The following is a 15,056-nucleotide window of genomic DNA, read 5'->3' on the forward strand; positions in this document are numbered from 1 at the left end:
GTTACACAAAAACAAGTACACTGAAAATAACTCCTCTCCCAAAAACACTGTATTACCTCCAATACAGTGAATTTTAAGAGTTTGAAATATGGACAGGAATATTACAGACTGCTACAAGAATAGCTGCACTATTTATATTCGCCACACATCAAAAGTTAGTGTATCCATTCAAAAGGATGGAAGCTTCCACAAATCATTTTTCTCTTAGTCGACACAGACAATTTCTGATTTCTTATTAAGACAAAGAAAAGAGATTTGTGAAACATTTTCCATGTTGCTGAAAAGTTATCCTGCACAATACAAGAGCAAAGTAAATGAAATAAATAGAAGAGTGGGCTGAATTGCTCCTTGGTGGGGCAGAACAGGAAGGGACAGAAAATAGGATAGCAGGACCAGCTATTGGTTCAAGGCAGGACCAGATCATTCTTCTTTCTATACACTTTGTTTAGAAATCTGAAAAGTTTAAAAAGTGGTAAATATTGGGAAGAATTAAGATAACAGCAGGCATGCAGGCTCCTTGTGAGTATGATGTAGGAACCCACAGACAAGCCTAAGCCAGCCCTGCATGGCCCATGAATAATGAAATATTCAATCCATGCCAGTTTCCCAAACTCGCCTGCTGAAGAAAGAACCCATTGCACTTGGGTAACCAGTTTTAAAGATACCTGCTTACTTCCAAGTATATAAATATTTCACTGATTTTAATGAATCTCCACAGGGAGCTTTAGACCACCATAAATCCATTTTAAGCTCTCAGGACAACCAGGTCATGGTAACTGAAGAATTGCACAAGGCTAAGCAAGCACTCTCACTAGTTATTCAGTCTTGGCACCTGGATGACAGGTTTTTTCATGATGGTTTATACACATAAACAAAAAAAAAAATCTACTCAGTAACCTATAAGTTTTAAGATGTTTTCAGATTTAGGTCAGATTCAGCACAACTCAATTAGATTAAAAAATATAAAATCTTAAACAGCCAATAAATACACAACAGTTTTCACTGAACACAGGCTAATAAAACAATCCAAAGAGATTAAAATCCTCCACAGGACCTCTACTTACCTTAATCCAAGAATATCTTTTTTCCTCATAGTAACATTAAACAATTTAGATACCAGCAGTTGCATGGGAAGGAAGGAGAGCATTTAGAAAGGTCATAGAAATCAGTGACTGTGACTCTGATGTGACTGAGTCCTTCACGCAGGGATCTGCAGGGGGTTCATTTGCCCCTCTTCTGCCCAGAGGCACAGCAGGGACACAGCTGCCTCCATGGTAACCACAGAGAAACCCCAGAGACATCACTCATAACCCTCTTCTGCACAAAACAATATTTTACCTTCAGGCAGATCAGGAAACTTTTCTCACAATGCCATTGTCTGCCTTCCCTAAATCAAACAATCCTTTCATTAATTTCAGTAAAAATGTTATTTGACGGGGGGGGGGAGGGAACGGGCGGTGGAATTTTTATTGAATTGGCACAAACAGTAATTAACATGGCTTTATTTTGGTTTTAAAGATATTTATGAACACTCTGAAATATCTCCAGAGTAATGAATTTCTCTTGGATGTGGATTTGTGGAGACTTTTTGCAAACTTAGAGGAGTTAAACAAGGTGAGTAGAAAAAGTGTTACTCAGATCAGAAATCAATCAGCCCAATAAAAGAATACAACAAACCAAAGTTGTTGGTTCTTATTTAGTTTCAATGCTCACATTTGGAACTTTGTTCAAATAATCCACCTTTTCCTCTTTTCTATGTGGTATATCAGTGAGAGTCAAATATCACCAGTGCAACTCATCCTCTTGTATCTCCAGCCAAAGAAACATGGCATTTTAAACATGGGGGAGAGCTCATTTGGTAGTGGTTTCTGAAGTAAACACAAGTTTGAGACTAATTCTCATAAGCAGCAACCTTTTAAAAGAGATGAAGCTAAACTACCCTATCTCTACACCAAAACAGAAAGCATGGAAAAATAACTGCATAACAAGTCCCCTTTTGCAAGCAGATAGGCACAAAGATTTTGCTGTCTATTCTGCCACTCCAAAAGAGCAAGTTAAAACAAAATGCTGACCCTTTCTCTCCAGCTGAGGTGTCCCTTGGCATGTGTGTGAGGATCTCTCCCACAGAGACTGGATGTTCTGTGTTCATGTCCAGGAGGAGGGAGGCCACAAGGCTTGGCTGTGATGTGCTCCAGCTCTTTGCTGCTTTTAGCCAGTTGCTGGGAGACCCATTTCAGCTCCTGAAAGTCAAAAACCCCTAAGTCAAAAATAGCTTTTACATTACTTTTGAAACAAAATAAGTTTTTTTTTTAGCTTGAGGGTCTTTTTACAGGACAACTCACCCTTAATTGCAAAGTGAATTTTGGAAATACCTCTGCAGTTGTTTTAGTTGATTAATTACTCACAATCACATCACATGCCCTAAATCAGCTGTTGGGGTTCATTTATTTCCCTTACTGTAATTCCCTTGCCCTACTACTGAATCTCTCCCTTTCTAGCCAAAACAAGACAATTGGGAAAGGTCTTCACAGTAAGGAGAATTAGCCAGAACTCAAACACATGAGCAAGGCACTGCTGCTCAGTCACAGATCTCACACCTGGTGAGCTGCTGCATGATCAACCAGTAGGTTTGGAGATACAAGGAAAAAGATTTTTAGCTGACAGGTTTCACCTTTGGCTTATTGTGGACTAAGACTGTACATGTAGGAAACTACTAGAGCTCAGCAGATGTGTGGTTGTTGATTGCCTTGTTCTTGTTCAAAGAAGGGAGTGGGATATATTGCTGTCTTTCACTTAGCTTTGGGTTTGGCTGGAGCTTGATCATGTGTTGAGAGAATTATCTTAAAAAATGTCTAGCTTTAATTTCTGATTTTGTTGTCCTTATTGATGAGGATAATACATGATCATCTGTTATGCATATTTTAAATATTGATTAAATGTAGAAGAAAGAAGCTGCTCCCAATGCCTTTGGTGCCTTTTCTCATACATTTTGCAGTATGCATATCCTCTTGCCAGCAGGCTGAATCCCTGAAAAAAATGTATGCTGTAAAATTGTAAAGGTCAAAATTAAAGAATGAGCATCATCCCATAAGCATCCTTGCCCACATAAATACACCAAACAAAGCAGTCTGTAGCAGTATCACAGCAGATTGATGTGCCCTTCTGGCCTAACATTTGGTCAGCAGCTTAGCTCAGTTGTGAATTCATGTGAAAATAGTGTGAATAGTGAAATTTGTGTGTTCAGGATGAAAGTGTGGGCTTAGGAGCAGGCTTGCAGCCCCAACTGACTGATAAGGTAGGGATTTTGAAGCCAATATAAACATGTAAAGTTAACTTATGTGGAATATGTGAGTTTTTGTAGTATTTTACAGATATTTCCTTCACCTTCAATAGTATGAAACAAACTCAAAATGAGTGAAAGATGATGTCTTCCTCACAGACCATGAAGGCTTCCTTAACTGCCACAGCCCTGTCATACACAACCATTGTTTTCCAGCAGATACCATTCACCCATTGTCATTTTTAATGTCAATCCATGTTAAATACAGCTGCTACCCTAAGAAAAGTTTAATGGACTAACTAATCTTGTTTCAAAGCTTTTCTCATCAGGCATTATCACAGCATAAGTGGGTATTTGTATAGATTTGTCTTAGCTTCTGACTAATGAAGGCATTCTGGGCATAATTCTGAAGACAATTCTGGGAATGGTAGAGATAGGTATAGGCACCCATTACACTTGGAGCCTTTAGAGAGGCCAGGAATGGAAGAAAAAGCTGCTTTAATCTTAACTTTGGGTCACTAATGCTAATTTATCTTTATTCTTTTCCCCCTTACTTAGATAAGTCTCAGTTTTCTGAAAACGTTTTTTGAAACTGTGAAGAAGCACATCAGCAAGTCAGACTATCCTATGGATTTCAGCTCCGTACTCAGAACGGTAACACAATTTAAAGTATTCTTGCTTTTAATACAAGCAGCAGACCATTTATCATGGCATACAGGTTCTCCAGAGCAACCAGGTCAGTCAAGTCTGTGATATCTGTTATGGGCAGTTTGGCCTCAGCCTTAGGTTGTTCTTATCAGAAAGGTATTTTTATTTATATTCATTGGCATGTTTGAAGCAGTCATGGAAAGGTGCCTTGTATGCAGAATCAAGTGTGCAAAGATTTTCCCTCCCTGGGGAACAGCAGCCCAAACTCTGAGGAGACTTTTCCACTGGCAGAGGCAAGATTCCCACCCTATGAAAGATGTTTCCCTGAAACCAGACCCCAGCCTCATCACTGCCTCCTCCCACTCCTTCACACTGATCCTCCTTTACTCCATAGATCAGACCCACAAGTGTTTCTGATTGCTTAATTAAGAGCTCATTGACACTGAAATTAAACTTTGGCCTGTGTCTGTTAAGCAAGGGAGAGATGCAGCCACAGCTGTCCTACCACTGCCAAGCCCTGCCTACCTTGCAACTCTTTTAGTCAGTCTGTGTGGTAAACAAGGCAGTTGTCTGAATAGCAGTGTACAGGAGCTCTAATTCCTGCTCAGCTTCCCAATGCCTATAAAGTTGGAAATATTAATGAAGATAGAAAATCAATTGATTGACCGGAACCTTCCCTAGCAGTAGAGGCCATTAGAAAACTTCTGGGAAATCCTAGAAGTCTCTACCTCAGTTTTAAGATTTTTCACAGAGAAATTCAGGCTAGAGCTTTGTTTCTTGTCCCTGTGACCTCTGACTTCAGGCATTCTTATTGATAATACTTGTGTAGACAGACAAAATCCCAGACAAAGCTGCATTTTATCACGTATGACATTTAACATCTCCAATGTAAATGAGGCTATGATGTTATTTCTAAGAGCATACTCAGGTATAAGAGACCATGCTACATGAAGTCATCAAAGCTGTTTCAGAAATAGTGAGTTTCATCTTCAACTTCCGTATGTATTTCACATCATTTATTTCTAATGAGAACAAGGTCTAAGACTGTCACACCTCTGCAGATCTGTTAAAACTCTACTCCCATGCATTACTGAAGCATTGTATTTTTACTACTTTACAGTTCTATTGCTGTTTAAACTGCCCTTTACTTTTTTAATTCCCTCTTTCCCTATTTTCCTAGGTACAAGGAAATCTCATATAAAATGCACATTACAAACCCAAACCCCTGTTTCTCTCTTTGTCATTGTATTTTTCTTTCTTCATAAATTTACAAACCTTTTCTGCAGTTTTTCCAGCGTGACCTCTGCCAGACACATCAGATTTATTGCCTTAATTATACTTCTGCCATCTTCTACTTAGAAAAACTGAGACGGAGAGAAGATTTTGGCATCTACCTGAAGGTAAAGTGATGTTATTGCTCTTCTTATTGTTGTTGTCTTCAGCCTTCCTACCTTATGACAGGATTTTAACAGCAAACTAGGAATGTTCATTAGAAGCAAAACTGTGTAGACAGCATTTCACATGGATTTTTGAACTGCAGAGACTATCAGCAATGGGAAGTCACCCTTCTGAGTGTATGTTCATTAGCAAACTAGGAATGTTCATTAGAAGCAAAACTGTGTAGACAGCATTTCACATGGATTTTTGAACTGCAGAGCCTATCAGCAATGGGAAGTCACCCTTCTGAGTGTATGTTCACCTGCACGTGTGGAAGTCCCTGCTTGTAATTTAGAACAGATAAGGGGGAGAAGAGCTGGGCTGCCTTTTTGCAGGCAGAAAATACAAACTACTAGCTTCTTTCACGTGTTTTGCACATAATCTCTTGACTCAGTGACCTCCACCTTAACAAAGTGAAATAATTACAGGGAAAAAAAAAACCCACAAAAATAAATTTGAAATGTTTTACTTAGGCATCAAAACACTACCAGCAAGGGAGAATTTACCTCCCTCTAAGGCTGGAAAGAGCAATCAGTGGACTCTTTATCAAGCTGCAGTACTACAGCAGATTTTGTCTTTGCTGACACCAGCCAGTGTAGTGGTGGGAATCTCAGGCTCTGCTCTTTCTGATATCACTAGCCAATCAGTGTGTCCTGTAAATAAAGATTAATCTTAAACATTACAGGTTTAGAAAGAGAAACCTGAAGTAGTAGGCTTTTCTCAAAGCTAGCCCAAAATTGAAAGGACATCTTGTTGTGGCAAGCAAGCTCTGCAGCTTGGGCCTTAGAGTTTCACATCACTTGCTCCCTGATGAAGATTTCATACATCCACACCTAGGAAAAATGTTCCCCAGTGGCAAGTAGCAGTGACCCAAAAATATAAGGTGGCTTACAAACCTAACTGACGTTAATTTTCTCTGGGCTTCCTGATAAAACCAAAACAGCAGCTAAATAAGAGCCCTACTTGATATGACAGCATGACCAGAGCATCTGGAATGGTAAGCAGCAATGCAGAAACTGAATCTGGAGGGGCAATTCCCTCTGTAGAGAGCTGTTCCTGGCTTGGCTAGGATCATGTTAATTTTGTTCCTAGTAGCTGGTGTAGTGTTGTGGTTTTCATTTAAGATGAGAATAATCTTGATATCACACTGATGTTTCCTTGTTGCTAAGCGGTTTGCATTAAGGCAAGGACTCTTCTGTCTCTTACCACCACCAGTGAGGAGTGTGGTGGGCACAAGAAGCTGGAAGGGCACACAGCCACAACAGGTGACCCAAACTGACCCAGGGGGTATTCCACACCATATGGTGTCATCCTCAGTATATAAACTAGAGGGAAAGCTGGCTGGAGGGGCCTCTGCTCTGGGACTGGCTAGGCATGGACCAGTGAGCATTGTGCACCACTTGTTTTGTATATTCTGTTATTTCTTCCATTCTGTTTCTATTCTATTAAACTGCCTTTATCTCAAACTACAAACTTTTTTTTTTATTTCCCATTTCTCTTCCCCATCCCACAGGAGGGATTGAAGAGTGAATGAGTGGCTGTGTGGTTTATATACTTGCTGGGTTATGACAAGAAACTTTATACTGCCCTTGTTCTCACTGAGTGAGACACTCATCTTTCATTAGTCCCTGTCTTGTTACAGTCAGCTAATGATACTGAAAACTGTTTGCTACCTCCTAGCCAGGAGGAAGCTGAAGCCTAAGGCACATTTTCTTTGTCTTCATCAGTGGTGTGAACAAAATGAACAGTGCAAAAGATTGCATCTGCCAGAGCTGCTGGTTGCTCCTCTACATCGACTGACGCGGTATCCCCTCCTCCTCAACAACATCTGGAAGAGGAGCACTGATGAAACAGAGAAAAGTTTTATCCAGTCACTTAAAGAGAAGGTGGAAAAGTCTATAAGTAAGTAACAAAGGTTAAAAGTCAAGTATGCAGTTACAAATTAGAAAGCTATGTGGCTTTTTTGTGCATGTCCTTTTAAATGTGAATTGGTCAAGTGTCTCAGCAGAAAAACAACAAGGATGTGTGTGCCTTCCTACAATCCTGACCCTCATTCTGTAGGGAATTATTTGGGCCACCTTGTGCTGTCAAAGCCTCTCTGAGCAATGTCACAGGACTCAGTGAGGAATCAGTGAGTCACTTGTATTTTCTTAGAATCATCTGCAGTGACAGGCAAAAAATTAAAAGCAGATCTCAAATTGGACCATATCAAGAAAGATCTCTAACAAACAAGTCTTTCAGTTGGATTTATGTCTAAGGAGGATTTTTTTAGGGCTGATCCTTAAGAGGATAAATTTGCACTCACAAGGGGAATATTATGTCCATGACCTTTCACTGATGCCAAAGTCCTACTATGTAAAGTTATCCCAGCTACAGATTTTCTCTGGCTATTGCGAAAAACAAGTGGCTGGTCCAGATATTATTTTTTTCCCTGATTTTTTAAATATATAATATTTATATGTTTAACATATATAATGACAGCAGTTTTAGGTGTGGCCCCAAAAGACCATGGTATATGTTTGGAGAGTATTACTGACAGAATAAATAGGTCCTTCCAGAAATTAGACACCTCTAGATGAAGCAAACCAATGATAGAAAAGGTGACCCCTCTTGACTCACAGACATTGACAAAGATGTGCCTTCATTTTTTGATCAATGAACCAGTAACACAAGGAATAGTTCTAGTCCAAGCACTCCCCTTCTGGTGGGGAGGTATGTGTCTGAAACCATTATCTGCAATATCACTCCATCCAAAGGCTTGAAATTTCAGTTGCAGATCCATTAAAGCTTTCCCCATAATGGCCTTGAATTGGCAAAGATACAGTCCCCATTTTTTACATTTTGAGTGACCCCTTACCTCAGTCACTTCTGGCAACACTTCCTCAGAAATTAACTCTCATTAATTTCAACAGTCTTTTTATCAGGCTCTACATAATGAAAATTATTTTTCTCTCACCATACCAGACAGTTTAGAATGACAGGACTTTTTTTGAAGACATTTTGAAGATTACAGTTTAATTGGGTTTTATATGATTTCCTGTTCCCCAGACAGATTAGTAAATACAATCTTTTCATTTAGCAGTGAATTTAAGCATCTTTGAATGCATGAATTGAAATTCTGTTCCTGCTGATCTAAGTAGAGTTTAGACAGTTTTTACAATGAGCTCAAGATTTTATCTGGGGTCTCACATGTGAAGTACTTCAGCTTTCACTGGAGAAAATCAGTATCAGCATCTTCTAGAAACAAGACTTCTTTTGCCAGCCCTGGCAGTAACTGGTGTTTCACACATTTCAGGGGATCTGGAAGGGAAAGTCAAGTGGTTGGACAACTTTCAGAAGTTCAGGCAGCTGCAAGAGGTCATAATTTGGCCTCGGGTCTGGGATCGTGACAAAAGGTTCTTTGTCCCAGAGGTAAGCAGATTTTAAAGGACTTTTTTTTTCTCTAGAGGAGAATTTATTTTCCTATCTGTCTTCATAGTGTGGTCTAAAGTTGGCTGGTTGTCTGTATTCTAGTTAGTGGAGATGGCTCTGCTCCAACAGGACCCAGGCACTGCAAGTGCTGTAGCCCAACACACACACTGCCTTGGATGGCAGCATGGGCTGCTCTCAGCGTCCAAGAGAGGGCAATGATACAGTCCAGGAGGATTCTACCATATTTGCTTTTAGGGGACAGAAGGAAATGGGATAGATGTATTACCAGCATTCAATAAAGTAGAAATTATTTGCCTCTTTCATTTCTCAAGCTAAGCAAAAAAACTTCCCATTTACACTTAAATTGCATTACCAAAAATTACACAGCATATCTAGGTGTGCACATTTTTACCATAGTTACCCCGTTAGCCAGACAGACTTTAAGCAGCACTATGGTAACATCATCAAGTGGGTCTCATCTCAAGGATTATGTCTGTTCACATAAAAACAGGGCTGTAAACACTATTAAACTGAATTTGGAAAAGTAAAACCCAGCTTAACTTTGCAAAAGGATAAACACATTTAAGCAATAGCACTGCTGAAGAAACACAGGCATGCTAAGTTATCAGCTGATGCACACTTACAGTGTGATGTACTTAGCCTGAGGTAAGAAAACACAAATGCTTGTCTTGTTTAGCTGCTAGTTGCTTCCTAGTTCATCATCCATTATGCATGATTCTACCATTCTCTCTCTCTCTTTTTTTGGGTCAAGTGTTTGAAGCACAACTTAAAAGAAAACAGCAGTGAAAACATTTTGTCTTCAGCGAACAGACTTCTCCTTCATGAAGGGAAGCTGATGCTAGCAGGTAAAGTCTCTGAATCCCCTGGTGTCCAGAGATAGCTTAACAGAATTATACATTGTTATGGTAGGTCCAGAATGAACCTCTGCAACAGCTTTTGGGCAGGTGCAGGAAAGAAAAAGCAACTGCATAGTTTATCAGAGAGAGACTGAGATACAGCCAAGCTGCCAATAGGATGATAGTTTGTATGGTTGTTTATTGTCCTTTTTCCTGGCAAGCAAGTAGTTGTTATATCAGAATGAGGCAGCTGCTACAAGGTACAAATTTAGTAGCCAAAATTACTGAAACATATTATTTAGTGCATTTGAGAATGAAGACTGGAGGACGACTAGCTGTGAACTATACTGGAGGCAAGGCTGCTTTGTTAAAAGCATTCTGTAAGGTGCAGTGATTCATAGATGTGCCTCATCTTAGTAGTAGCAATTCCTTAAAATAATCACACCATAAAACTGATTTTTTGTTTTCCTTCTCAGAAAGCACAAGACTCCTTGATGTCTACCTCTTTTTATTTGATGATTTCCTACTAATTACCAAAATTAAACGTAACAAAAAGGTAATAATGTCTAGAGATACACATGGTTGCAGTTGTTTCATTTTTTTAACTTTTGCATGGCTTTTGAGTGTACTTTGGAAGATTGATCTAATGATAAAAATACAAGATGACTAATCAGCATGAAGAACAGCTAATACTTCCTTATGTGACTAGCAAACCATAACACTGATTCAAAAGCCTGTTTATAGGCTCAGTATGGTACAGGAACACTATTACTGGCAGAATTTACATTAAAAGACCTTAATAGCTTCCTAATGTTGTTCTGATGTGCTGGACTCCTAAAGCTCAGAAAAGTTTCAGGAATGTAAGACTTTTTCTAACGGTCCCTGCAACCTGAGAATTTTTTATCACAAAGATATCAGAACTGCTAGAAAGAAGAAAAAATTAAAAGGAAAAAAAAAACAGAGAAAGGTTAATATTATTCAAGATTGGCTATACTGCTTGTTGTCCTCTTTGCCTTGATTTCCCCAATTTTAAAAATGAGATATAATGACTCCTTTTAAGAAAATGTTTCTTGATAAATGATTCTATAGAGTGCTATAGATGATAAATATTTGTATTTAGACACCAACAGAAGAACTGGATGACCTGAAATTCCTAAAGTTTCAGTATAGGAGTGCATTTAGCTAATTAAGTTTATGAAACTGATGTAAACTGAGTCTAAATAAACCTGTGATAATCTCCTAGGGTTTTTGGGCATTTTTTTAAGAAGCAGATGTTCTGCTTTAGAGAGAAGGGAGATAGAGAAAGCATGCAGTGAAAGGCTTTAGATTTGCAGCACCATCCCTTAGCAACAGGGCTGGTAAAGGAAGCAGAAATTCAAGGGACCTGGTACCCTTAGGCAAATCTCTTTGGGGGTTGTCCCATGCACATGTTTTGGTGAACCTTCTGTGAAGGGTTGCTACTCATCTGGAGCTCCAGGAATTCTGTCCTGTGCATATGCAGGAGGAGAGATAAGAAAACTTACCCCCAAGGAAAGGAGAAAAAAAAAAACTGCTATTAAAATAAGGAGGGAAAGGGGGAAAATACTTTTGGAATGCTTATGACTGTCTTCTGCTTGTGGACTTGTATAGTGTTTCTTTTGTAGCTTTTTAATGCTAAGTGTGACATTGCAGGAGATCTCCAGGTACCAGTCAGTTTTTTCCAAGATTCCTCAGGCAAATAAGCTGTCTGTGTATCTTTGATAAGAGAAAACACATAATTTGGAGTTGTTTAGTGCCTATACTTCATGAGCAGATGGCAGACAACCTGCTAACCAACTTCATTTTCTATTCCCAGAAATATGGAGGCTCAGACACCAATTTAATCTCTGTCTGTCCTTCCCTCACTCCCGAGCTGCAGTCCTTCATAAGAGAGGGGGGATTTTGCACAGTCCTAGACCAGCCCATCCCACTAGACAGACTCATACTGAAAAATGTTGAACCCATCCAAGTTACAGGTATGTGCCTGCAAGCACTCAAATGCCTTCATAAACACCATGTTGATGAACTGTATGTGTGGTAGCATAAGGACAAGCTGCTGTTTGCCCACAAACCATGTGGTTTGCACCTCCAGATGCCTGGAGTGCAAACACTGGTGCCTCAGCACTGCCTGGCTTCACAGCTCTGCTCCTGCTGGGAGGCGTGAACTGCTGCCTCAGACTTCGCAGCCAGCAGTGACTCACACACACACCAGTGACTGTCACATACTATCCATTCTCCCCAAAGGAGGTATCAAGACTCCAACGACTTCTTTCTCAAAAGCCAAGTGTTCCCTTGTCCTAACTGTCCTTATATGCTCTCTCAAACCCCAGGCATCTTTCAGTTCACCCCAAGAACATTTTCAGTTCCATACTAGTCATACAGCATTTTTTTCAGCTGCACTACTGTATTGTTCTCCTGGGTGTCGTCCCACATACACAGAAGCCATTCTCAAGGAGGCTGGAGAGGAGATTTTTACATCCTGCTATTGCTCCTACTCACATCTCCACCAGCTCTTGAGAGGATGGACATCACCCAGCACACATCAATCCCCACTCTCAGACATCCAAATGCACGCCTCACTGGGGATTACACCTCTTATCCCTGCAGCTGTCCAGCTGGGTGTGGCGTCAAGGAGGGCTGACTGCCACAGAGAGTGACCAGCCTTACCCTGCCAAAACAAGGTTCCTGAAGTCACCAAAATCAGATTTTGGGTCAGGGAAATGCATGCACTATCAGGCCTCCCCTTGGTCTGAGAGCAGCAGGCTCTCACACACCTGACCTTGGCGGTGAACCACATCCAGCTGGTGCCCAGTCACTAGTGATGTTCCCCAGGGCCCAGTATTGGTGCTCGTCATTTAACACCTTTACAAAAGACCTGGATGAAAGGAAGCCTTAGTCACCTCATAGATGGCATTAATTTGTGTGGGAGTATTGATCCACTGGGCAGTAGGAAGGCTCTGCAGAGGGATCTAGACAGGCTGCATCAATGGGCTGAGGCCAACTGCATCAGATTCAATAAGGCAAAGTGCCGTGTGCTGCACTTCAGTCACAACACCACCATGCAGCATTATGAGCCTGGGGAAGAGTGGCTGGAAAGCAGCCTAGAGAAGAAGGACTTGGGGGTGCTGGTTGACAGCCAGCTCAACATGAACCAGCACATGCCCAGGTGGCCTATTTGTGGGAGGCCAGTAGTATCCTGGCCTATTTGTGGGAGCAATAAAGTGGCCAGCCCGACTAGGGAAGATCTGTACTTGGCACTGGTGAGACCACACCTCAAATTCTGTGTCCAGTTCCAGGCCACTCTCTACAAAAAGTACATTGAAAATCCAGAGTGTGTCCAGAGAGGAGCAGTGAAGTTGGGAAGGGTTTCAAGTATAAGTCCTAAAAGGAGTGGCTGAGAGACCTGAGGATGTTTAGCCTGGAGAAAAGGGGTGACATCACCACTCCCTACAACCACCTGAAAAAAGGCTGTAGCCAGGTGGGAGACGGTCTCTATTCCCAGGCAAGCAGAGATGGCACAAAAGGAAATGGCCTTTAGCTGCACCAGGAGAGGTTCAGGTTGGACACCAGAATATTTTCACAGGAAGTGTGATTAAGGATTGGAACAGGCTGCTCAGAGAGGTGGTGGAGTCAGCACCCCTGAAGTGTTCAAGAAATGACTGGAGGTGGCACTCAGTGCTGTGGTCTAGCTGACATGGTGGTGTTCAGTCAAAGGTTGGACTCAATGATTTTGGAGGTCTTTTCCAGCCTTAAGGATTCATTAATCACTGCCAAGATCACAGGAGCCTCCTATATCAAATAGAATTAAAAGAAATAGAACTACAAATTTCTGGGCTCCAGGGTCATCCTAATCCTAAAGACTGAGAGGAAAAGCTTAGGGAGCTACAGCGCTCTGAGAGAAAGCAATAGATAAGGAAAATAAATCCAGAATCTGTAAAATTTACGATAAATTTGAAATACATTCACCCAGACTATTTAGCATTCAGCATCAATGCTGAGAGGATATAAAGGTAGGCAATAAAAGGCAAATTACTAAAAACAAGATAAGGGAAAGAATACAAAGAATAACCTTTTTTCTAAACATATTCCAGGCACTATCTGCCTGCCTAATTAGTTCCCCTACCAAACCAGCAGAAATGGAGCAAATGTATCAGCCACCTCTTGCCTGCAGGGTGGAGGGGAGGGCAGCCCCACATCCCATGTAAGCCCAGGCTGAATGAAAGGCCAACAGCTCCTGGGTGCTGGAGAAGGCAGTGCAGTCATCCTCCAGTTTGCACCTAATAAATTGGCCATAAAAATCATAATGGAGGTGGAAATAATACTTTTGGATTTTTTTTCCCAAACCAGCATTTTCCAGAGATCCCTAACCACAGTTTTTCTGTGATCCAGCTGCAATCATCAGAATAGAAAAAGCTGCCTTCTGCATTCCAGCCTAGGCTCTGTCCACTGGTTATGACCCTTCCCTGCACCCTCGGCTTCACTGCTTGACTTCTTTCCCTTATATTCCTACCAGCTTTATTACACCTGTAGCCATGGTAGTCTCTGATACTCATTTGTAGTCTCGTAACACCTTGGAAGCCCTATCCTAAGACAGGACCCCTTGGGGTGAGGTACAATAAAAATAGTGATAAAAATTACTATAGGGAGATTGTAGTTCAGATTCCTACCATTCTGTGTAAAACAACAAGCCAACATTCCAATGTCAACAGAAAATGTGCCTTTGAAAGAGAAGGAAAAATATTTAATATTGTCTGGAATGGGTGACCTTGGGGAATGTTGCCAATCTATCTGCACTCTCAAAGAGACTTTTATTACTGGTGGCACTAAAAGATTAGTTAGCATGTTCTCAGAAAGGTCATGTTATCTATCACATTAATCAAAAATGAAATCCTGACTTTCGATCTAGCAAGTACTTTTGCTTCTGTTAGTTTGCTGAGAGTTGACATCACTCTGAAAATAAACAAAGCTCAATGCAAATACTAGACAAAATGTATGTTGTAGTATCCTAGAAATACCCTTTTGCCAGCAGGCAGGAGGTTAATAATTATGTAGGATAACTCTTGTCCAAAGTCTTCTATGCATTAGTGAAGGGATAGAAGATAAATTGGTGTGTTCATAACACCAGGAAGATACCCTAAATGCAGAACTATCTGCAAAAATGAGATGCAACTTTACATGTAAGTACAATAGTAGGAACCCAGCTCTGAAGGTTGTAAGCAGCAACATACTTTCTGATTAGAAAATCACTAGGCAACTTAAGCTCCCCCTTTATTCTAGATGTATGACATTGGTGTCACTTTGTCTCCTTGCAGAGAAATGCACTACATGATGCTCAGTCACCTTCAGGAACAAAAGTCTGGCAGGAAATAGAGGCAACATGCCCAGCTGCTGGCAGCTAAGCAGGG

General features: G+C 40.8%; 1 protein-coding gene and 1 long non-coding RNA gene across 5 annotated transcripts in view; one reads left to right on the forward strand and one right to left on the reverse strand.

Moving 5' to 3' along the window:
• Positions 1–1,191, reverse strand: part of LOC144246327 (uncharacterized) — a 153,977-nt gene extending 152,786 nt beyond the window's left edge. For all 4 annotated transcript variants that reach the window (XR_013340028.1, XR_013340027.1, XR_013340023.1 and 1 more), the window contains exon 1: positions 1,065–1,191. This is a non-coding gene — a long non-coding RNA (uncharacterized LOC144246327). The remainder of the gene's footprint in view (positions 1–1,064) is intronic.
• Positions 1–15,056, forward strand: part of PLEKHG7 (pleckstrin homology and RhoGEF domain containing G7) — a 29,965-nt gene that overhangs the window by 12,615 nt on the left and 2,294 nt on the right. The window contains exons 7-14 of the mRNA XM_077783556.1: positions 1,519–1,614; positions 3,839–3,934; positions 5,215–5,328; positions 7,093–7,267; positions 8,661–8,776; positions 9,549–9,642; positions 10,110–10,189; positions 11,468–11,627. Coding sequence (XP_077639682.1) covers positions 1,519–1,614; positions 3,839–3,934; positions 5,215–5,328; positions 7,093–7,267; positions 8,661–8,776; positions 9,549–9,642; positions 10,110–10,189; positions 11,468–11,627 — 931 coding nt within the window. The remainder of the gene's footprint in view (positions 1–1,518; positions 1,615–3,838; positions 3,935–5,214; positions 5,329–7,092; positions 7,268–8,660; positions 8,777–9,548; positions 9,643–10,109; positions 10,190–11,467; positions 11,628–15,056) is intronic.

The sequence above is a fragment of the Lonchura striata genome, chromosome 5 (assembly GCF_046129695.1).
Source record: "Lonchura striata isolate bLonStr1 chromosome 5, bLonStr1.mat, whole genome shotgun sequence".
NCBI classification, from domain to species: domain Eukaryota; kingdom Metazoa; phylum Chordata; class Aves; order Passeriformes; family Estrildidae; genus Lonchura; species Lonchura striata.